Source organism: Artemia franciscana, chromosome 19 (genome assembly GCF_032884065.1).
Source record: "Artemia franciscana chromosome 19, ASM3288406v1, whole genome shotgun sequence".
Taxonomy (NCBI): Eukaryota; Metazoa; Arthropoda; class Branchiopoda; order Anostraca; family Artemiidae; genus Artemia; species Artemia franciscana.
The window spans coordinates 26,782,143-26,807,324 of record NC_088881.1 but is presented as its reverse complement, the minus strand read 5'-3'; the positions used below and the strand labels follow the sequence as shown (position 1 = coordinate 26,807,324).

The 25,182-nt window shown below is 33.8% G+C and overlaps 1 protein-coding gene across 1 annotated transcript; it reads left to right on the top strand.

Moving 5' to 3' along the window:
• Positions 1–392: 392 nt before the first annotated feature.
• On the top strand, positions 393–24,875 carry LOC136039498 (26S proteasome non-ATPase regulatory subunit 14). Its single transcript, XM_065723286.1, has 5 exons — positions 393–524; positions 13,095–13,289; positions 15,540–15,674; positions 18,745–18,967; positions 24,493–24,875. Exons 1-5 carry the CDS (start codon positions 482–484, stop codon positions 24,830–24,832), a joined length of 936 nt encoding a protein of 311 aa, XP_065579358.1. The 5' UTR covers positions 393–481; the 3' UTR covers positions 24,833–24,875.
• Positions 24,876–25,182: the final 307 nt, after the last annotated feature.

The window sequence follows — 25,182 nt, the reverse complement described above, 5'->3', positions numbered from 1 at the left end:
TGACTATTACTGTTACAAGAGAATACTGCATTGGCTTGGCCATATCCTTCCCAGTGAACGCATCATCAAACAAGTACTTTTAGCTGCTCTTTTGTCAGATTTGCTTAGGTAACCACGGAGTCGGCTAAAGCTGCTTCTTCCTGTTTGCTGAAGACCTGGCTGAAATGTATTGAGCAGTATTCTTCTGGATGCTGGATGAAGTGTTCACCTCTGCTCTAGGAACAAGTACAACTACAAGTTATTAATAAGTTCCTCAGTATGTGGAAGTGGTATATACTCAAATAATTTGCTTAGAGCATAGACGATTGTAATGGACTCTATCAACCTCATGAAATCACGGCGAATACAGACCCATCTTTATTCAATCTAGGCTTTGTATCTAGTTTCACTTCATGAAGAACTAGAAGGTAAACTGATGATAAAGCAATTTGAACTAATTATTAAAGAGTTAAACTAATTAGCCTATCTAAAAGCTTTAGGAATGGATAGATTGTTGAGATTGGGAAGTGCCATGCAAGGGATCGGTATGCTAAATATTAGCTTGATTTGCACTTTAAAGTAAATTAAGATCCATTCTGATATGTGAATTGCTTTCCCAATTTTAGGTGTTAGCCTAATTTAAGGCCTATGCCTAAAGTTAGCCTATGCCATGCATATTTTGTAGGAAGTGACCTGTAACATGTTTCGTTTAAGGAAAGGGCTTCTTTCTTTTCTCCTTGTTACTAATTCCAGTCATCTCTGGTAATTTCTGTATTGCCAAGTAGGAAGTCAAAAGAAAATTCAAAACATGCATCCATTAATGCTAATATCCAAGATGATTCTCCTTCACTTTTGAGTTTAAATTCACCAGCTGTTTCTAAATTGCAATAATAGCTGTTGTGACATTGGCGTGTGGCAAAATTTGAACAGGCAAATCAGAGCAATTAGTTAAACATCACAAAAGTAGGCAGTGCAACATCTGGGTAAAATTCTAGTTGAGTGACTTCTTGCTATCTCAGAAAGGTGTTAGGTTAGGAAAATGAATATCCCAGGAAGGTATTTTAAAATACCCACATCCACTTCTCCCTCTAGAGAGCTCTGAAATATACCTAGATGACAGGTCTATACCTATTGAAATTTTGAAAAAACAAGATTTTACCTTAATTTCCAGTTATCAGTTGCTTTTTCTCTGCCTTTAATTGTAAAAATGCAATTTCTGTTATTTGAGGAGAATTCTGAGCCATATCAATGGTTTTTTTTCAACATTTAGGAAATGTATTTGCATATCTTTAAAACACTATAAATTAAAATTGAGCAAAGTTGTGAAGCTGAAAACAATTTTGTTGTACTTCATTCAAGCAGAAGATCTCTTTTGCAAGGTTTCACTTCTATAACACACACATTTTTAAGGTCATCAAAGGTCAAGGCCCTCTAGAGAGAGAAGGAGTAGAGGTAGGTACTTCAAAATACCTTCCCAGGACAGCCTGTAGACCCATCCTGGAAAGTTTCATTTTCCTAACCTAACCCCTCTCTGAGATAGCATATAGTCAATCAACTAGAATTTTACCAACATCTGATTTTGCTTACAGGTACCATTACATATAGAGCAAAGCATATAAGCCCATGGGCCCTGTGGGCAGTGGGGTGAGGTCTGATTGGTTAAGCCTTGTTTGTTATGGTCAAGCTCTTTCATCATTGCAACCCTATTCTCCCCAGAAATTGTGGTTAGTCAAGGGCAAGCTTCTGTGGTGTTAAAAGTTCAAAGGGAAGATATTTTTTTTTTAATTACTGCATATAACCAGATTTTGATGATTGCATATTGTTTTAATGTCATTATATATTCATATTACACAACCACAACATTTCTCTCAGCTTCAAAATCCTGCCCAATTTCTGCATTTTGGTTTGTTGAAGGGGGGTTTTAGAAAGCTAAAAAATAGATACACTTTTCTAACAATGACAATGAAACAATATTTGACCATGAGAATCTTGCTATATGTAGTAAATATGTATTTTCAATAGCTTGTGATGAAAGTAAAGCTTTACCCTGATAAAAAATTATGCTAGGTAAAATTATAGACAAGCTACTTTTGGTGGTAAATTACTTCATATTTATATAATTGACTTACCAATAAAGTGAACATACCACCTTTTCTATGTTCTTTATGAATATAATAATTGCCTCTACTCAAGTTCCAATTTAAGGACTTTTGACCTAGTCTAACCTAAACTGCCCTTATTATAAATAATTCTGGCACTGAGAAAATGTAGTATTATTTTGTTGAAAACAACCAAGAAAATAGCACTGAGAAAACATATTACTATTTTGCCAAAACAACCAATAACTCATACTTTAATTGAAAATTTGTCATTTTTAAGAACTCAAAAATTTACAGTAGAAGTGACTATAATATTTCTAAAGAACATAAAAAAAGGCATCAAGTGGTATGTTCATTTTATTGTAAGTCAATTACATGAGCTGTGAAAAATTTACCCTTTTGGGTTATCTTGGAAAGGGGGATAAGTTAATAAAAAGAAATTTTCAGTTCTGAATTCAGGGCCAAGGACATACTCTGGGATGGTATTATCAAGCTGCTATAGTTATGCTTCTGCTTTCTAAGTCTTATAAATTTGCCTACTTGACAGGTCTATAGCCTACCTATTGGAATTTTCACAAAACAAAATTACACATCAATTTTTGGTTTCTTTTTATCTGTTTTTGATTTTGAAGATACAATTCCTGCTATGGTAAATGCTATGACATTCATATTATTGACTTGCAAATAAACTTAACATACCACTTGATTCTTTTTTTATGCCCTTTAAGAATGTAATAATCACTTCTATTGCAAATTAAAATTTAAGCCCTTTTTGTACCCTTGAAAATCACAAAACAATTCTTGCTTTTGGGTATAAAAAAGGCTTAAAACATTGGTTTCAAACTTATTATTTCATTATAAATCCATGTTTTTTAAAGTTATATAATCCACAAGCAATGGTTTATTATGATTAAGTTGGATGAAAAATTCAAAATAATTTCTCTATTTTTCCATCCACTATTTTTCTATCATTGGCTTTGATATTTTTCAACATATAGGTGAAATGGCAGGTTTTAAGTGGCCTAACAGAATAAGAAGAAAACATGGCAGATTTGTTTTGATTTTTATTTTCAACTTAATCTTGACAATGAAATAGTAACTTTGAAATAAATGTTATAACCCATTTTTACATCCAAAAAATATAGAATGATATTATTTTCAAGGGTCCTAAAAGGGCTTAAAATTGAATTTGCAAGAAAAGCAATTATTATATTCAGAAAGAAAATAAAAAATGGCATCTAGTGGCATGTTCACTATTCTAGTTTAGGTCCTTTTTGCTATCTTGGAAAGGGATTATGTTAAGAAAATGAAAATTTCAGGGATGAGTCAACAGACTAAAGTATGTCCTGGGAAGGTATTTGAAGTACCTACCTCAACTTCTTCTCTCTCTAAAGTGGAGTGACATTTGATGACAGTTAAGAATCTTTGTGCTATAAAATTAAAACTTTGCAAAATAGATCTTTGGCTCAAATGAAGTAAAACAAACCAGTTTTCTGCTTAACAACTTAGTTCATTCAAAGTTTATGAGCTTTGAAAGATCTGCACCAACATTTCCTAAATTTAGAAAAAAAAACACATTGATATGGCTTAAAGCTCTACTCAAATAACAGGAGTTGGATTTGCAAAACTAAAACTAGAGAAAAAAAGTGATAACTGAAAATTAAGGTAAAATTTTGTTCTGTCAAAATTTCAATAGGTAGAGACCTGTCAAGTAGGCAAATTTTTAAGACTTAAAAATCAGAAGAGAGTTAACATGCAAGATTGGCAATACCTCTCCAGATTATGTTTTAGGCCTTGAATTCATTACTGCAAGTTTCATTTTCCTAACCTAACCCCTCTCCAAAATAGCAAAAATTAGCTAAACTAGAATTGGTAAATGTTTGATTTTGCATCAAGTGCTCTAAAGTATGTATTACTGCGTATAGCATGATTCTGATTAGTCCTTGAGCCCTGCAGGCAGCTCAGCAAGATCTGTACTCTATATGCATTCAACAAAGAGTAATAAAACTCAAAAAACAAAAAAAAATTTCAAACAAGGTTTATTAAATAAATATAGAATACAGACCTTGCCCTGCTGCCTGCAGGGCTCATGGACTAATACGCTTTGCTGTATAGGTTATATTACCTGTAAGCAAGCGCACTTTATGCATTTTTAGTTTGCCCCTCAGAGGAGGAGAGTCAAACAGAAATAGATGCACTTCTCTAATAATGACAAAGAAAAAATATGCAATCGTCAAAATCTTGCTATATGCAGTAATACACACTTTAGAGCACTTGATGCAAAACTAGGGCAGTGTGTTTCCTACTGTCAGGTCTAATGATCATGCTTACTTCCATTGTTATCCTTATTTTTAAGTAATTAGATATTCAACATAATCTAGTTAAATACTTTTTGGTTAAATTTTAGACCTTTTGGTCCTGGATTTATTGTTGAAAGTTTCATTTCCTAACTAATCCCCTTTCCAAGATAGCCCAAAGTAGCTTTTTCAAAATTTTACCAAAACATGCTACATGCAGTTAAGTAGGAACTTTATTGTTTAAGTCTTTATTTTTTTCAGTTTATTTTTTTGTATAAACTACATCATAAAGTATTGGAACCAGTAGGGGAAGTGAGGGCGCATTTGTGAGTGAAATAATTATTATATTAGGAAAGAACATTAAAAAAGGCATCAAGTAGGCTAATTATCACCTTGTGTCTGCATCAACAGTGGAATTGTCTAGCCTATATATTCACAATAGTAGCCTACTATTATATTCCTCATTTTATGCTATTTCTAAAATTGTAAGTGCTAATTTCATTCTAGTCTATCCAACAAGGGTTGCATAGATACTGCTTGATTATACTAATGCATAACCTAGTTCTATTTTATCCTCCAATGACTCTGAAAATGCCCAATGCCACATTGAAACTACACACTTAAAACTGCAAAAATTCATGTAAAATCTAAGTCAGTAATTTTTAAAGTAGGTTTTAAATTTTCAGCCTAAACATGTAAAGATTTTTAAAGCTTTTTATCTGATGATTATCATTATGACCATTTTGTTCTAGTTTGTTAAAAAAAAACCTACAAATATTTGTTCATGAGTTTTGTTTACAGGGCCTATACAAAAGAGTCATTTTCTAATGTGTATACTTAATTTTTCCTATAGAAAAAAAGCTGTTTTATGTTTTCTGTTGGTTAATAAAATTTTCAATGTGTTCCATAAAACACCAAATAGAAATGCAACATAAGTATCTACTCTAACTATATCTGGTAGAGATATAATAATAATTGTAGAATAAATTTCCTTCTTGTTTTATATCTTTTTTTTGTGTATTTTTCAAAGAAACCAGAACTTTATATTTATCAAGCTGATTGAGAATGTAGTTGGAAAATACAATTCTTTCTTATGGAAAAATTTGTAGTGTTATGGAATTCCATAAATAACTGTTGTATTTTGATTGCCCAGGAAAGTTTGTACTGTGCTTGTCCATTTTCCATCACAAAAACAAAACCTCAAGGGAGTCAAGGAGCACCAAAGTCTTGCAGTCAATTGTTAGTATTAGTGATAATTATGTTTTAAATTAGCAAGAATTGTTGATATTACAAGCCAACTGTAACAGATTTGAGATTAGAAAAAAATTAACCTCATTGCAAAATTCTTTGCAATAGACGTGTTGGAATTTAGTAGCTTAATGTGAAAACTGAATTTAACTACCAGCTTTGCAATTTGATTTTAATTTTTATAGTACCCCATTTTTAAGTTTTATAGTACCATTCATTATATTCATTTACATTATATTATTATTATATTATATATATTATATTATTACATTATATTTTTCTTATAGTACCATTCATTAAGTTTTATAGTACCCCATTTTGATTTTCAATGTTATAATGACAGAAGAGAAGTTTAAAGTTGACCTTATTTTTAGAAAAGCACAAATGACTCTCTGGTCTTAAGAGAGTTCAGGGAATCATTTCCCTACTCTTCTTTGTGTTAATTTATGTAAAATTTTTGCTTGACTTGGCTATTTGTGTTAATTTCTGTTCATTTAAATTTTAATTATTACATGACTTTATTTATAATTGTCATAGACTTTACTGTGGCCTTTTGCTTTTCTTTGCTTTTTTTTTATTTAGAAAGCCTCTCTTTAAATTTATTTATTTTTGGTTTTTAATTAATATAGTTGTAGTATTAATTAAATATATGAACATCACCAACTTTATCAGCAGTAGTTTTCTGTATAATTTGGAATGGATGAGGAGTGGAGTTTCATTTATATACATTGAAAATATGCATAAAATCTGGTCTTCCATAGGGCTGAAGGTATCCTAATTTACAATGCTCTTCCCGCCCTTGATATACATGCATCTTAATCCACCATTTCATTAAAATGATTTTTCATGTTGTATTTTATTTTGTCTTCTTTGTTTGCTTAAATATATGCATGTTAAGATTGCTTATAAAAAGAAGTTATGTTTTATTTTTTGGAATATTTTATCTTCTAAGTAGACTGCAAAAAAAAAAGAATAAAAAAAATTGAACTTGTGCAGGAACTTGTTACATGTCCTTTAAATTTTCAGAACAATGATGTCATTTTGGAGATAAGTTCAAAAATTGTATTTATGGTTCATTTTTAAACTATTAAAAATCTGGCATATACCTGTTTATAGAAATAAAACCTCCACTAGCTTTGCAACTAAAAAAAAAAATCCTGTTTTTTACTTGTAATTCTTATAGTATCTGTATGAATGTTTGTACATTATATCTTGGAAATTTTTTTGCAATAAAGGAGAATGAAGAACACTTTATTTTAAAGATGAATGTTGTATACATACCTAAGTATATAGGTTCCATGCAAGTAGCCTGGTAATGAGTAACCCATTTCCATTTGATAAAGTTTGATGACTTGATTAAGGTAATCAACTTCAATTCTTCATAAAAATATTTCGAATTTATTGGATAATGAAAACACAAATGTTAAGGAAAACAAGATTTAGGGTGAGTCCTTTCTGATCTAACTTTACATGAAAAGCACAATATTTATTGTGTTGAATGCAAATGGTGCTATCTAAATTCTAAAAACCATAAAGAAATTCTGGGTTCCAAAGCACAAGCTAAAACAAATTTTCTGAATGCCATCTGCCCAATATTAAAATATGTTTTAATATGTTTTAAATGTTTAAATATGTTGTTAATATGTTTAGTGTTTTGCTCAGATAAAAGAAGAAAGATAAATTTGAGTGGGCTCAAGAGAGAGCTTCGCAAACAGAGCTTCCCTGTAGTCTAACTGTTCTTATCTAGAAACCTCTGAACTTGACCCCTTTGTGTCCATTATGAGAAACTGTGCCTGAAATGTGGCTCAACTCTTCTCCTCTAACCCATCTACATAAATTCCATCCTGCCTCTGCTTGTCCCTCTTGGATCTCAACTCCCCAGAGGAGCAGTTGCAAAAGTTACAAAGCTGACACAAATTTACTACAGTTCACAGCCTTGTTCTTGATGCTTTGTGCCAAGTTTTGTTCATGCTTTTAATAATTTGAAACATATGTGTTTGGCAAATGTGCTTGTGCCTTTTGTGATTATTGACAAGTTTTTCTTATGGTGATCTGATTCTCTTGGCCTATGCTACACAATTCACTTCAACAGAAAGTCCAACAGGGCCATTATCACAAGGGGGAGTTTTGTGGACATTTTAGGGAGATAGTGGTCAGAGCTGGATTTAGAGCCCAAGAGACAGAGACAGTACACTCTCAATTATCCTAATTTTATTGGTTTGCTTATTGCCACCCCAAAAGTTGACCATACGCTAGAGTTAATAGACAAAATACAGAAAAAAAAGATCCAAGAACTGAAAAGCTAAAATCCTTGAGAAGCCAAAACTCAAAATTCATCATTTATTGATGGTGATTTGTGGTAGTTATACAATTGAAAAATTTTCAAACTTTAGTAGCATTCTTCTTTGGTTCAAACTAAATTTACTTTTTTTTGGAAATTTTCTTTTTTGGGGATTTTTTTTTTAATTTGTCAAGAATAAAATAAAACTTGGGTCTTCAAAAAGCATTGGAAATCATGAATCATGAATTTCCACTAAAGTTTAACTGTTTGTCCTAACTTTTTAAGAACAACTCCTGAAACTAAAGTGTCATTTAGTTGGACTAGGAAGATTTTTAAAGTGCTGAAAACTTTAGCTTAAAGAGCAAAGTATTGAGGTATTCCCTTCATGTACAGAATAATTTCCGTTTTTGTTTAGTTTTAATATTTCTCCTTACTTTCAGTTGAAAAAACTTTTTTTTAATCTAATTTTTGATCGTTTTTCAAATAATACTGGTAATTCTGGCTCACCCTCCAAGTAAAATTCCCCCCTCACAAGAAACTCCTCTGTAGAAAGATCCTCCCGAATAAAATATACCCCCCTAAAATTCCCTCCAGCCCATTCCATTGTTGCTGAAATCCCCCCCTTCCATAAGCATTCTTGCTGACAATTCAGCCTGAAAAATTCAGAAAACACTTTAATTTCTAATTGTTTTTCTGATCACTCCAGAAATCCCTTCAATGGAATTGAAGAGGGGTTTGAATTAAAATCAAGTAGCCATCAAATCATGGTTAATTGGTGAAAAAGCCAAGACGGATAGTCTGAATTATAGGCAGAGCTGGCATAAGCCTTTTTCAGAATTGTTTAAAATTGATGTTATTCCCACCCTCTATAAAATTTCTTGCAGGCAATTCAGCCAAAATAAATTTCCTTAGATACTTTGATTTAATAAAGCTTTAATTTCTAATTGTTTTCCCAATCACTCCAGAAATTTCCCCTTTTATGGAATTTTTTCCCTGGAAATCCCAGCTTGCTGAAAATTTTCTCCAGAACATCTCTATGTACAAAATTGAGTTTCAAAGAAGAAGTAAGACAAATAACAATAATATTGTGTAGAAATTCTGTCAAATCTCCTCAGTGTAAAATTCCCTCTTGAAAGTTCACTACCAGAAATTCCCCTCCCCATGGAAACCCACCCCAAGCACTAAAAAACAAATAAACATGCAACACATGACCTTCCTTCTGGCAAAAGATGCAAAATTCAACATTTTTGTATAGTGGAGCTTGGAGATTAAAACAGTAGAGTTTTCTGATATGCTGAATCTGATGGTCTGGCCTTTATTAAGATTCCTTTCTTTTAGGGGGTGTTCTTTGCTTTTTTGTAAATCAGAAGAGTTTTACTAGGCTTGTAACTTCTGACATTTAACACTAAACTTGATGAATCTTGTATATTTGGTCACTTCTGAGCCAAGTTGGTCCTTGCTTACTGTTCTTTATCACAAACTGATTGATTGATTGACTATAAGATTTTTTGTTTGGACCATGCCTATGAAAGTATCTTGTTTAAAATAAGTGATCTGATTTGAACACTGCAACCCTAAATCCACATGGTTGTACTTCGTGCAAAAATGACCATTTTCATATTTTCTGAAATGACCATTTTAGATTTTGTAAGGTTTCTGCTGCAAGTACATGCATCATGGTAATGCAACATTGTCTTGAAAAATTCAAAGGAGCTGTTGAAAACTGTATCTGCTAAAAAATTATGGCCTCCTACTAAATCCCATGGTTCTTGTTTGGCCATTTGTACTTAATGGGGTAAAAAGAACCAATTTATATGCTCCTTGTTTTCTTTACAACTGCTTAAAATGAGAAGTTTTGGGTTAGTAAAAATTGCAGTTGTATGAATACAGGGTAAAACCCCAAAATAGGTGCAACAAATAACATTTTTGCACCCTTACCCTGGGTTCACACAGTTTTGGCTTCTTCTGACACAAACAATCTTCATGCATAGCGAATATAGTAAAACTGTAGAAATGCTTGTATATAATTGGTCCAGTTGAACACCACTACCACTGTTGTATATGCCCTTAGAGAGAGTCAAATATCCTTACAACAGTTGGGATTGAACCTAAGCTGACATATTTCAAGGCGCTGCGCCATTGTATATAATTGGTTATTTCTATATGTTGAAGTTTGAACAGTAAAACTAGAAACTTGGTTTGACTAAAATCTTCAAATATTGAAAATGTTAAAATATTTTTCTGTTGCTCAGCAGAATTTCAAAAATTTTTGAGCCATTATGATGGAGAAACTTTCAGCAAAGGGTGATGAAATATGACAAAAAAAGGCTAATACTTTTTTTTTGCATAGGAACCCAGCTATATAAAGCTGGTCAACATTTTAGCAGCCATTAATTGCAGAATGTTTTCAGAACTTTTTGTTTTATAAAAGAAGGTACTTAAATTCTAAAGTCCTAGGATGATTATAAGACCTAAAAAGTTTCCAGCAACTTTGTATGTTTGGAAAATAACCAAAAGAGATGTTAAGGTATTTAAAGTACTGTCAAGATACTTTCCTATTGACTGGTATCTTGTCAGCTAAAGCTCCATTTCTTTACAGCACAAATGAGGGTAGAGGCAGAAATCAGTAGGAAAACAAACAAACAAATATACCATAGGCTCTCAATTCAATACTCTTCCAAATATAATATTATCACTGCTGTCATCGGAACCCCCCTTCTTAATGGGGCCCTTTATAGCCTCGGGCTATGTACACAAGCTTCCTGACTTTTTCATCAGTTTGCTGGCTTTAATTAACATTATGAGCCAACTTTTGATGAGAAATAAGTATGAAACATAATGGCAAATCCATACAACCAGTAAATTTTTGCATATAGAGTAGGGTTACATTTGACCCCATTAGGGGGTGATGGTGCTGGATGTAGCTACAATCTAAGGATTTCTCCTGAAGTATTGAACAGAAAATGTATTGGTATATTTCCACATACAAAATACGTTTACCCAAATGATGTGTTTATAGCCTTATAAAATTGATAAATCTTAATTTATAATGTTTTTAAAGAGAGCTGGAAAAAGTGTTGTTTGAGAAAAAAAATCCTAATGCAGCATAAAAACTACTCTGTTCATCAGAATCGGGTTTCGGAACCTGGAGTCAATGAAAAGTCCCAGCAACTGCACATGTCCAATGCAAGCCTTTTTTGCCCCAAATTTGCCTTGAAATAGTTTCACAACTTCAACCATTATTGGTTTTGTGTCAACAGGAGTGAACCTTGGGATATATACAAAAGTCTGGCTGATTTATTTATTATTATTTTTTTTCAAGTAAGTTTTATTTGGCATTGTAAGCCAACTGTTAGTGTGTGATAAGTTTAATAAATAGTGCAAACCCACAAAATCAACAAACTCTATGTATAACCTAGAGCTACATCCAATTCCAATAACAAGGGGGAGGGTCTAGTATGCAATTATAACAAAAGTGACACTATTGGAATCAGAAAGAACATTGAATAGGGAATCAAAAGGTATATTTCTTTTTTTCTACTGTCTGATTTCCATCTATCTGTCAATATAAATCTACCTAAGGTGTCCTATATTACATATTGGTCAGTTTACATGTTTTCCGTATTCATATTAAGAGCAAAATAGTTTTATATGTCACTTGAGCACTCTTCAAAAATTTAGGCCTGAATTTACTGATGTTAAAATCCCAGTTATAGCCCTATTACTAATGTCAAAGCTTTTCATCTTTTGTTTTTGGCTGAAACTGTACATAACAGTTTAATGATTTTTTAATACCAGAGAGATCAAGTTATGAATAAGCCTCAAAACAATATATAAAAACCAAAATAATCTAAGTAACAAAAAATCTAAAGTAAAACTAACCCTCCATGAAAAAAAAGAAGAAAAAATCTCTAGCAAAGAAAATAGCAAGAGGTCAGTGAAAAGGCAGTCATAAGAGGCGTTAAAAGCCAGAGAGCTAAAAATAATTAAAATAATAAATTAAAGCAACAAATATGCAGTAATTATCAATGATAAAATTGAGTCAGTATTAAATATACAATTTGGGTTACCTCTGTCACATCAAGAAATATCATACATAGAAAGAGGGGTAAAGTGATTTATTATTAGTATTCTAACATTAAGTTTTCTTTGTGTTGTTAGACTACAAAAATATAAGCGATACAATATTCAAATCCAAGGTATTGTGGATGTGTTCTTTTTAGAAATTTTATGACACTTTGGACCCTACATATGAACTGAAGAAAAGCAATTTAATTTTTTGGCCAGAAACTACAACTATTTTGCACCAATGGACTTCAATCATATAAAAGGTTTTCCTCTTTGTTCTACCACCTATACTGTTTGTCCCAAAGAAATTACAGAAAGAATTGCTACAAATTTCTTCTTCCTTTAATTGAATTTGAAGACTTTAAGAGGAAATAAGAAATTGATTGTAGAAAGTTTCAGTCATATGAAAATTGTTTTAATTCATGGTTATCATTGACTGGTTTTCTCATATTATTTTTTTCTTGGACAGTTTTAAAACTGAATCATCAACTCCACAATTGTTTTATGTTCTAATTATAAATCCTCTTTTACACATTGCCCAAGCCACACTATAATCTGTTGAAAAAAAAGAAGTTTGTGAATGATCTGTGTTCTTTTATGATGTTAGCATGCTACTTGTGCTACAGAAGATGGAGATTAAAATGACAAGAGGTTGGTTTGAAAAGTGACTATTTGAAGACTTGGGTAAAAATTTTGGCTTTACTTATGTTTATGTCTTACAATTTGAAGTAATGGGGGGTTGGTAGTTCATCTGTCCTGCTCTCAGCAGCCTCCCAGCCTTTATTTCCCTTAAATAGGCAAGCAGAAATGTTAACTAGCACTATTTAATTGAGAATGCTTCTAATACCACAAAATCTCACTATCAGCCAAGATTCTCGGTGACCATACCTGCACACAGAGCACATAACTCAATTTATATTCTCTTATAATTCAACTCCTAGTATCAAAAGATTTACTGCAAGAAATCTGAGCAGATTCAAGATAAATAAGGACAAACCAACTCCATAGCTCTGTCCATCTCACAGAGTGAGTCAAAAGGAAAAGGGCTGAATAGTCTCGACTGAAAAGCCTGCAACTGCTGAAAAAGAAGAAGCACTATTTAATTGACTTGTATCCTTTCAGGCCAAAATGCTCCTGCTACAGATGCCCCAATTGTGGACACAGCTGAACAAGTGTATATATCTTCTTTGGCTCTCTTAAAAATGTTGAAGCATGGTAGAGCTGGAGTTCCCATGGAAGTGATGGGTCTCATGCTGGGCGAATTTATTGATGACTATACTGTGCAAGTGATTGATGTCTTTGCTATGCCTCAATCAGGTGAGATTTCTATATTCTAACCTTAGAGATTTCGTGAGTGTCAGTGTGAGTACAGGTGAGCATTTAAGATTTTGTGTTTTTCACTTTACATAATTTAGGCATAAAATTCCACTTTTACATATTTTTATTATTATGAGTGAGAAAGAAGATGGTTATATCTCCCCACCTCTTTCCTCCAATAAATTTTGCAATAGATTACAGAATTTTCTTTAAATGGGAATGTTTCAAATAATGTTATTGCAAAGATTTTAGGTGAAAGGGTAGTTGCAAAATGTATTTTCTAAATCTAAGGGAGGGGGTAATTTTTGTTCTTTTAATTGCTTTAATGAAAATGTGTAAAAGCAGCATTTGTTTTTGAAAATATCCTTTAAAGGCTTTTAGACATTTTGCATTTTTAACTTGATAGATTTTGTGTTTGACTTTCCATACATTCTGGTCCTCTAAGGAAGGATACTGTAGAGACCAAATTCCAGATTTTTTATCATTTGAAGCACAATAAGGATATGCTGAGGAGGAAGGGTGATTGTATCCTCCTCCCATCAGCACATTTTGCAACAAGACATAAAATTTTGTTTAATCTATGATTTTCCTTGAGAGAATAAAGCCCACTGGAGTCTACTCTAGAACCTTTTAAACGATATTTTTAATTCACGAAAATGTAGAGGGAGGTGGGGCAAAATATATTTCCGAATGTTGGGGGGGGGGCAATTTGGATTTTGTTGTCAATTTTTTTTATATGAAAAAGGTATATAATGGAAGTATCCCGAGAATCATATTTGTCAAAATCTAGAGGGCTGGAAATGCCCCCCTTCTCTTCAGGTGATGCCCTTGGCGAACTTGCCTTTTTTTGTCATTATATAAGCAGAGATGGATTGATTAAAGTGGCCCATAGACTAAACGGTTTTTTTTTAATAATTCAATGTAATAAAAAGTGATGCTGAGACAAATTTGTATTTAAACAGAGTAAGATGTAGATTTATATTTGATAGAGGTGTGAAATCTTTTATTATTTGAGGTGTTCTTCAAAAAGTAACTTTAGAACAGAAATAGGAGAAGCATGTTTTGTTTTATTGCATTAATGATGCTTCTTGACTACTAAGATCCTGTGGTGTGCTGCCACAGCTAGGCTCAGACCCTTATTCCCAAGATAAGGTCAAACCCTCTGTGCCACCACAGGATAAAAAATTAACAGAATTTTTAATCATTCCTTGAGACAGGTGAAATTAAAGTGGGAACCTTCGATTGTGAGGCTTGGCCTCATCACTACAATGTAACAATGTAAAATTAAAGGATGAGTCTTTGAGAGAACAAGAGACAAACATGTTGTTGCAGGTAGGTCCAACTCAAATCCTCCAATCCTAAAGGAGGGTGTGATCACCACTGTGCTACAATGCTTAGAAGCAGGGTTGCCAGGCATGGTGCAGGCAGGGTTATCTTTGTATGTACATGGTGCCATTTGGCTGCGTTTTGAAGCAGCTGAGTGTTGAACTTTTCCTGACTGCATATTTTTAAAACTAATGCATTCAGGAATTTGCACCTTTGGAATGTTTTGGCCTGAAATTGGTGTGTTTTACTTTCCATATCTCTTTTGAATTTAGTGGCAGTGTAGACCAGCATTGCCAACTTTTTAAGATAAATTGCACTGGTTTTCCCACCAAATTGTATCACAAAATCTTCTTTTTGGTACGATTGTAGAATTTGATGTCAGTTTCAATTTCAGCGACAAAAAAAAAATACTAGAATAAACTGAAAAGTAAGCAACCTCTGTTTCTTTACTCATATTTTTCTCTGTCAGAAAACAATTCTGAGTGGTGTTTCTTGTATGACAATAAGTCTGAATTTTAAGATTTCTTCTTTTTATCTTTTTTAATTGTTTTTTTTTGGCGAAAATCCCCTTTCTATTACGTAAATTTTCGTTTGTGTAAAAGTAGTGACTGGAAGAGTTTCGAAAAACTCAGAAAAGGCTTGATCTGGCAAATATGACCAAAATATAGCAGAAATTTTTGATTATGCCATGAAATGTCCAAATCTACCACATTGTACCAGTAGCTCTGAAATGTTATAAAAACGTACCATTGTGTTGGCGACGCTGGTGCACATCCTATAAGCCAAGATGTTAAATATGATCAAATATAATACTCTCCTTTTTGCCCACCCCCAACTGCCAAGGTCTCTCCTTTAATTTTTATGTTTTCCCCACAGTTATTTTCATATTTTTATCATTTTTTATTCATGCTTCTTTGATTTAAGGCACTGGCGTCAGTGTGGAGGCTGTTGATCCCGTATTTCAAGCCAAGATGTTGGATATGTTGAAACAAACTGGTCGCCCTGAAATGGTTGTGGGTTGGTATCATTCTCATCCTGGCTTTGGCTGCTGGCTCTCAGGTAGTATTTTGCACAAAGTAATACTTAACAAAAGCCACACTGATTTTCCAGTGTCTGCAAAGACCTTTTGCGTTGCTGTGATCTTGAAACAAAGGAGATTCAAGTAAAATATCCCCCCCCTGACCATTCACACTTGAACAATTTTCCCTGTGTGTAAAATAATGGCTGTATTTTTAAATTTAAGAGTGTTTGAAAATTTAGACTAAGATTATTAACTTATACATGTGAATTAAGAAAACGTGAGTCTACTTACCTGTCAATCCTTGTTAGATGCTTAACTTCCATAAAAGTGTTTTTAACTTATCCATCAGGTGCTGTTGGATAATTAATATTCAGGGGATTTGAATATTGTGAACAAAAGGAACTGTTAAGTATTTGCGTTCAGGGGGGGGGGTCTCTAATTTCAGGTAGTGTGAAAGAAATAAGGGGCATTGGAGGGGGGATTTATACCTGAAATTATGATTGTACTCAGCAACTGCTTAAAGTTTCCTTCAAATATAAACTAAAAATGGATATTTCGGCCTTATACTATGGGAAAGACTCATCTCTTCTTTTCAATTTATGGAGAAGGAAATGAAAATTTAGCCCATTTGTTAACGTTTACTTGCCCACTTGTTTTCATCAATGAAATGAAGACTGTAAATTTAAATTTAATGAAATTCTAATGTATGTGTATTTCTTTTTTCACCATAAAAAAGAAATTCTTTGACATATTTATTTTTGCCAAAGTTTCAGTCTTAGGAGGTTGAGTTACTGTCTGTGGTTGATCTAATATAGTAATTTTAGTTAGTTAAATAAGGCAGGTGTCAGCGTTAGAAATAAATAGTATAATGAAAAAAATACCAGGAGACTGAACTTTGCTTGGTGAAAAGAAATACTTTTTGAAGAACTTTAATTTCATTTTGTGTTATTCAGCATAGCTTTATTGCATATTTATGCTGGCAAATTGTACTATCGACAATGAAACTAAATTGTAATGTGCCTTTTAAAATATTTAGTTCTGACACTCAACTTCAGTAAAATTTATTATACCTATCCTAAGTATCTGTGATGTCATTTATATGAAAAATAATGAAAAAAAAATTATTACTGCAAGAGAAAAACATGCGACCTTCAAGTTAGAAGTCCGATGCTATCCGCTGCACTAAGCAGGTTTGTACATGCACAATAAAGGATGCAGAATTATAAGAATCATTTGTGTGTTATGTCATTCATATGAAAAATATTCTCTCCAAAATTAAGGCTATGAATGCATATTCCCAATGAATTGACCTATCTAGATCGTTTTTTTAGCTGGAAAATAGTATGCCAAGTTTCAGAAAAAGTGTAGTGCTGTTTTTGAGGGAAAATGTGTATACATATGCTCATATACAATTATTGCCCGTGTGATAAGGTAAGCTGATGGAAAAGTGGAGGGGGGGGGGTAGGGAATCTGTTCTAGGCATCTGAAGTATGCTTCGTCTAAGAATTGTTATTTATTGATATTTTTTTTAATGCATTTATTTATTGTCTGTTTCTCCCTGAATCACCCATCTATTTTCATGTAGTCCCGATACAAAAAAAAGAAAATAAATCAGCGTCACTGAATCATTTGGATAATTATCGTATCGTCTAATTCCCATTAGCCACATCAATTTCAAACATTTTTGAAAAACTTCTGGCCAATGTATTGAAAGATCTTCTTATGACTTCATTGTAAAGTTCAGCTTTTAAAGATACTTCTTGCTTGGAATTCCGAGTATATTTGTTGTATTTTGTGATTGAATATTTGTGGATGTATTCAACGTTTGACTGAGCTAACCATTCAGAAATGTATTCTCCAAAATAGAGCAGTTCCGCCCTTCTATGCTAAGCTTATGGCATATTGCTTTGTAATAGGGGTCGGTATTGTTATTGTTTTCATGCGATTTTAGCCGAAAATCTGTTATGAGTCAAGAACTCTTTTTGAATTCCAACCAATCATAGTAGACTTGAGATATAAAGGTGGGTAATTAAGATACTACTTTTATCCAGCTTAGCTAAAATATCTACAATGTTATAGACCTTTCATCTCAAATTTTAATTAGAGTCATTTTTCTATTAAAATTTTCTTTTTTTTACTGCAAAATAGGAAATAGTAATGTTTTGAGGTTTAGTCATTTGACACGTTTTTTGGGCTAATTTTTAATTAGTGTCGTAGGACAGATAGCTTAAACATAATAATCGTGTGTTGCTGAAACTGTCCCCAAGTTGGAACACTTCAAATTGGAAATAGCTCTCGGCTGGAAGAATGAAAAATCTACGCGTGCTTTTTGTTTAAGAATTGCTGCTTGATTAATATAGGAATTTGACAAAGTTTTGGTTTTAACAAATATTTTGTTTAATGGTTTCCCCTCGCTTTTTCTTTATTCCGAGCGAGAGCCCTTTAGATGATATCCTGCTAGTCTTGTTAACCTTAAATGCGGTCTTGTTTACCCTGTCAAAAAGATTTGTGAAATTAATCAAATTTATGGTATTTGCCTAGAGAAGGACCTATAGATAAGGAAACATGTCAAGAAAACGATTCTTACTTCATAATATGCAGAATAATTATGATCAAGACGTTTTGAACGTCTAATCTTTATCTTCACTTTTTTTCAGTGTTTTTCCACTTTTCCTAATATAGTTTATCATTTTTTGAATAGGCTTTCTTGACTCTTGAACCATCCCTGAAACAGAAAACCCTTTACAAAGTTGGTTTGTAGAGGACGCTAAAGTAATAGCAGTGGCATCGACATAGGATTCATGAAAAAAGGCTATTGACTGAAGACAGTTCTGTGGAAAGAAAGTATAGATAGCGGTTTGGTTCAGAGCAATAGTCAGAATCTTGAGTTAACAATGCTGCATTTAGCAGACTTTTCAAAATATAAACAAAGTGAAAAACTTACAAATTTCTTAGAAAAAGTGGAGAAACTCTGAAATAAGTGGAGATAAAGATTACTTCAAGATTTGGTGCATATTATGAAGTAAGAATTGTTTTCTCAACATATTTCCTTTCTATAGGTTCTTCTCTGGGCATGCACCAAATTCATAAAAACATCTAATTTTCCAGGGGTTGATATTAACACTCAGCAAAGTTTTGAAGCATTATCTGAACGTGCAGTTGCTGTTGTTGTAGACCCTATCCAATCGGTGAAAGGAAAGGTGGTCATAGATGCTTTTCGTCTGATTCATCCCAATATGATGGTTTTGGGTCAAGAACCAAGACAGACAACTTCAAACTTGGGTCACCTGCAGAAGCCAAGCATTCAGGCTCTTATTCATGGTTTAAACAGGTCAGGTTGACACCCTTTTTAATCCCTATTCTATGCTTCTTTAAAATATCCATCTTGAGAAAGAAAAAAATGATTGTACCTTGTCGTGGCTGAATGGATAAAGCGGCGCCTGGAAATCATGGGTGCTGCGGTTCGATTCCTGGCCGTGGCAAGGGAGTTTAAAAAAATGATTGTATTTAATTTAAATGAACTGTTTCGGTTAGGAATCATATACTTATAAGCTATTGTGCCGTACCAGGGGACTAAGCTTCGCTCGTTAAAAAGAACAACAATCATTGAAAAGAAAAATTAAACTCATTTATTTTATTTGCTGTAGAAAGTAAAATTATTCGAGCATTGTACGTCTGGGTATTTGTGATGTCATTCATATGAAACATGTTTTTCCAAATTACTTAAGGCCATCAACAAATTTTTTCAAAGTTGTGACTTATCTAGATTGTGTTTTTTCACACCGGAAAACGAAAAATTATCTTATTCTGAACAATCTGATTTGATGAATAAACTAATCAAGCTTGATTCCCTTGTATATAAATTGTCATTGTATTTTCTATTTGCTACAATGCATGGCATTTAATGCAAAGTAATTAAGAACTTGAGAGTCACTTCGCGGCTATCAAACAGAAGACAAACTGATTTGTCAACAAACAATTTGTACCCTTTTCCTACTTATGCTCAAGGATGTCAACATTCAAGGTGTTTCTAATTCCAGACAGCAAACGATTTATATGAAATGTTAAGGGGAATGGGAGGGGGAAACGAATTTTACCAAAGTCATCTTCAATTTTGAGATCTGAGAATTTTCGGATTTTAAATTTTCGAAATTCCCGAACTGTCTTTTAAACTTCGGCTGGTGTTTTTTGTTTCTTACTTTGTTGCATCGGAAGTTTTGAGCAAATTAAAATTGAATTGAATAAAAAAGTTTGTCAGAACGGACTGCATGTAAAGTGACTCGGGTTAATAGTAACCGAAATTTGAAGAATTCCCCTTCTTGAATGATGAGAATAATGACCCTAAAATTATTTTTGATATTTACCCCCCCCTCCCTCTACCCAAGAAACATAAAGAAATGATAATATTCTTTAAGCATCGGTGTACGAATATTAAGCTCGAATATAAATTGCACTGGTCTAGCCGGGGGGGGGGGGGGAGCTTTCCTTGCATTTCAAAGAGGTCTGAATATAACATTCACAGACACAACTCACAGAGTAAACAACTCATAGAGTAACAACAAACCATAGTAAAAAGCAACCATTGTCAAAGGAATTGAAACTTTAAAAAAAGGATTTTTGATTACAAAACATGTATGGAAAAATCTGCTATTTATCCTGGTTCTAAATGTTCAGAATTTATCAACCTTCAGTCTGTTAACCAAAGCTATTTGAAAATTGCCAAAACTGGGTTTGAATTCCTAAAAAAAAAGTGCGATCTCGATGAAAATCGTTAAAGAAATTAATTATGCATGAGAACCCAAAGCTATTTTTTTACAAAAAATGGATTTTTCTTATTTTTCAAAAGAAGGATGGTCACGACTGCGTTGTTTCTTTTCCAAAACCGAACGAGAGCTCATTGGAACAAATCTTTAAAAATCTAGTTCCTCTTTTTATGTACCAGATCACGCCACTGTTAAGTACCAGTTTTATAGATTTTTGTTGTACATTAGCAATTTAGAGTGTACAGGATATTTCCAGTGAAGTCTAAATGGTAATACTGGGGCGTGGAAAATAACTCCCGTCATTAACCATAAAAGTGTACAATTGTTATGCACCACTTTAACAATAACCATTAACCATAACCGTCATGGTTAAAATAACTCCCGTCATTAACCATAAAAGTGTACCGTTGTTATGCACCACTTTAACCATAACCATTAACCATAACCGTCATGGTTAAAATAACTCCCGTCATTAACCATAAAAGTGTACCGTTGTTATGCACCACTTTAACCATAACCATTAACCATAACCGTCATGGTTAAAATAACTCCCGTCATTAACCATAAAAGTGTACAATTGTTATGCACCACTTTAACCATAACCATTAACCATAACCGTCATGGTTAAAATAACTCCCGTCATTAACCATAAAAGTGTACAATTGTTATGCACCACTTTAACCATAACCGTCATGGTTAAAATAACTCCCGTCATTAACCATAAAAGTGTACCGTTGTTATGCACCACTTTAACCATAACCATTAACCATAACCGTCATGGTTAAAATAACTCCCGTCATTAACCATAAAAGTGTACAATTGTTATGCACCACTTTAACCATAACCATTAACCATAACCGTCATGGTTAAAATAACTTCCGTCATTTACCATAAAAGTGTACAATTGTTATGCACCACTTATCCAATACAGCTAAAGGTCATGAAGCAACCCTCATAATTAGGTAGCATTTGCTACCTAATTATGAGGGTTGGTGCCCGCGGATTCTTTTATGGAGAGGGGGCTGCATAAAGCCTAAAAAAAAGAATTTTCAAGCCCATCTTTTCAAACTTCCCTTGTCAGGTGCTTCAAGTGAATTGAATGAACATTCAGATTAATGTGCTTTGCCTTCTCCTATTTGGAAGAGTCCTAATTTGATGATAGCTCTTATTGTGGAACACTAGTTTATTTATGAAACCTTCATTTTATTTTGAAAAAGAAATGTACAAAGAAGCCCCTTTTCTCGAAGGGTCGTTAAGCAAAAGTTAAACTTCAACGTAAAGAGTGAGGGTTGAAGAGATGATTGCTTCCCTTGGATTACGTAGGCTACAGCGTTACTGTCTGGACAGAGCAGACAGACTAGTCGCAAAAAGTCAATAGGCTAGGAGGCGGCAAGATTTGGCTGGCTTTGTTAATTACTTAGAAACTCTTTTCTGGTTGTCACTTTGTTGCTGACAGAGGGAAAAAAAAAATAAATAAGAGAATGGCTCGAAGTACAAAATGCCAAAGAGGTGGTGTTAAATCAGGTTTTTTGGGCGATTTTGAGCTTACATACATTTCTTGAGCTATTAGACTATTTCCTAGCGCCTTTTTTTGTTTGAATATATTTCTGTAATAGCCTTTATGTTTTTCTACTAACTTCTTCTTAAGTTTAGGGTTTGAAGTTTCAGTTTGATTTGGCATGGGAAAGTGCAAATTCCTGGAGACTTGGTTGAAAGAGAAAGACGCAACGGAACACCGAGTGAAAGGATGGTATAGAGCTGCTCCATGAGATCTGTTCTCTTTCTATTATTCTATCTGCAATACATCGCTTGTCTGCCATAAGGACTCCTACGCTTTACGGCAGAACGCCAGAATTGCTGAATACAAGAAGAATGTTACCATAAAGCTAACGCCGAATCAGCTTTATCTCGGCAGCATTTTCCATGGATAGCGGTAAACCAGCAAAACTGCCCATGCACGTAGGTGCTTCCTAGTTGGATAAAACAACAACTGTAGAAATTATGTGAAGATGATTGAGTCCGACTATTCTGGGAAATCCGCAGACGGAATAGCGGATGTCCATGGAAAAATGTTCCAAGATACAGTGGTCAAAAATTTTTCCTTCGGGCGAACCAAGTTTTTGCTTATTTTTTAACTGAAGCTCTTGGATCCTGTTTCCGGAAGATGACCCTTGATGAAGTCGGCTGAAAGCAGTTGGTGAAAGTGATTACTTTTCTGCATCCCAGTGAAGTTTCTAAGCCAGTTTCTGCTCACAGTTTATTATATGTTGCCAGGAAGTTACCCATCGCGACGCAAAAGACATGTTAATTGACGCCTTTAAGCTAGTCCAGTTATTCGGACTTCCATTGGAGCCAGGAAGGATTGACTGCAAGTGGAACAACGTGATCCAGGTAGGAAAATATCCAAACTTGTTTGAAGTCGTAAAATGCTTTGACCGTTTCACATAGATCTGCTAGCTTTGAGCGAAGTTTCTCCCTTCGCTCCTCCAAGGCGAGTTTGGAAGTTCTCCAGGCAAGTTTTCAGCAAAGAAAGCGCTTCAATGAATGAGCGGACTTTGGACGCAAAACTATTTGTGATAGATAGGTTGCGCAAATTTGGAGGACGTTTGGAAAATGTCGCTGTCACTGAAGACTTGATTAAACCGGTCAAATACGCTAGAAAGAGCTATGATTTGTACCTACATCAAGGAAAAACCTGGAAAGAAAAAACTGAGAAAGAGCGGCAGGATTTGGAAGCAAGATAGCGGCTGAGAGAGCAGCAGCTCGCTAAAACCTCTTTGAAAAGACATGCAATAGAGACTCCTGGAAAATCTTTGAAAGAAAAAAAGAAAAAGCGTTTGGTTTCAAGGAACAGGCCACAGACAAGTTACTAAAGGAAGCTCATAACCGGCTCAAAAAAGGCACTGAAAAGAAGGACATGGTCGAGACACAGCTAGCGCAGGCAATGATAAATGGGACTTAAAGAACCAGCAGCAGTTAGAGTCAAAGAAACAGTTATTTATCACATCGCTGTTCCAGTAGAAGGTGGTGCGAAAAATGGTAACAAATAGGTTGTGTTCTAGTTACCGTACCCTTATCTTCCATCATATTTTTGTATCTGATTTTTTTTTGTATTCGAAAGTAAAACGTTCAGAAAAAAGAAGGAAAAAGCTCCTCCCATGACGTGATGATTCTCAGGTGGTTAGTTTCTTAATTATCACTTGGCCTCTGATCATGGAGAAATGTCTCCAAATGATCATTACCATAATATCATTAGTCAAGTTTCATTTGCTGTTGTGTCACTGCTTTTTCTTTCAAAAGTTTTCTGAAAACTAAGTCTTGGGCTCCATTTTGCGTCCAAAATAGTCCCTAGAGAGGTCCCTTTTTCGACTAAAAAGAGGTCAATAAGTCCCTATTTTTCACCACTTGAGTCCATAGCTGCCCTGTATATATATATATATATATTCTCTCCTAAAAACTTGAGTTTTTGATTTCTTTTCAAACAGTTTATGGTAACAGTTCGGTTTGCAAGTCGGAAGGAGCGACTTGGATCAATAGTAACCAAAACAATGAAAACATAATTTCGACAACATTACATACAAAGAAAAATCGGTGTTTTATACTGAATTCAAAATCGTAAAGCTCATTTAAGTTTTTTGTTACCCATCATTAGCCTGTTACCCAAGTTATGAGCCTGAGAATATTTGCCTGATTTTGGAAAAGACGATCCTAAACGAACAGAAAGTGTTCTCTATATGTGGAAGCTGCCCCTTCGTCCACTCTCGCTCTTTACGGCTATATTTGACTTTTTCTCGCAATTCTTTAAGAAAGACTGCTCAAACACGAGGGCCGTTGAATGTGGATTTTTTTTTTTTATAACTGTAAGACTTCTGTGTAAAGAGCGAGGGTTGAGGAAGAAGTAGCCCCCCCCCTCATATACGAATAATTCCTGTTCGTTTTAAGTTTTAATGTTGCTCCTTGCTTTTTTTATTCTGCATCTGGGATGAGTCCTCTTGAAAAAATCATATCTATACGCTGACGATGTCTAGACGATGTACGTCTAACTAAACATGCAAGTGGTCGCTACTTGGCTTATTGTGTTTTGATTTTTCAGGCACTACTATTCGATCAGCATTAATTATCGGATGAATGAGCTAGAACAAAAGATGCTTTCTAGTGTGCATAGAAAAGATTGGGCAGATGGTTTGATACTTGAAGACTACGAAGACAGATGTTGTGCGAACGAGAAGTCAGTAGCATCCATGCTTAACCTAGCGAAGCAGTATAATAAAGCTCTTGAAGAAGAAGAAAAGATGACGCCTGAACAACTTGCGGTAAAAAATGTTGGCAAACAAGACCCCAAGCGCCACCTTGAGGATGAAGTTAATGTTTTGATGTCGGATAATATTGTGCAGTGCTTAGGAGCAATGCTTGCTGCTGTTGCGTTTAAGTGATTTTTTGTACTTCTACATTTTTCTTATAAAAAGTAAAACCTTGCATCTGCTTTCTTAGTTTGATTTGCTTTGGAATTTTTTTAAACTAGCCTTAAAATAAATGATTTTGTTTAGTTCCAAAAATAAATTAGAGTGAATTATTATTTTACTAAAATTAATCTAAATACAATTATTCTAAATACTTTGAATATAAGTTATGCTAAATTATTGTATGAATTGCACTAATATTATTTTAAGATTATTGGGCATTAATTATAAATTAAAATTTCATAAAGCTGAGTAAATTAGCTCTGAATAGATTTTTAGGGCAACTTACCTGATTTATGTTCAAAATTCAAAACGGTTCTGTG

What these genes read in the sequence shown, in the direction of transcription:
- LOC136039498 (XM_065723286.1), top strand. Translation starts at nt 482, where the DNA reads ATGGATAGATTGTTGAGATTGGGAAGTGCCATGCAAGGGATCG. An exon ending in AAGTGCCATGCAAGGGATCG is followed by an intron (nt 525 to 13,094) that starts GTATGCTAAATA and finishes GTATCCTTTCAG; the next exon opens with GCCAAAATGCTCCTGCTACA. An exon ending in CTTATTCATGGTTTAAACAG is followed by an intron (nt 18,968 to 24,492) that starts GTCAGGTTGACA and finishes TTGATTTTTCAG; the next exon opens with GCACTACTATTCGATCAGCA.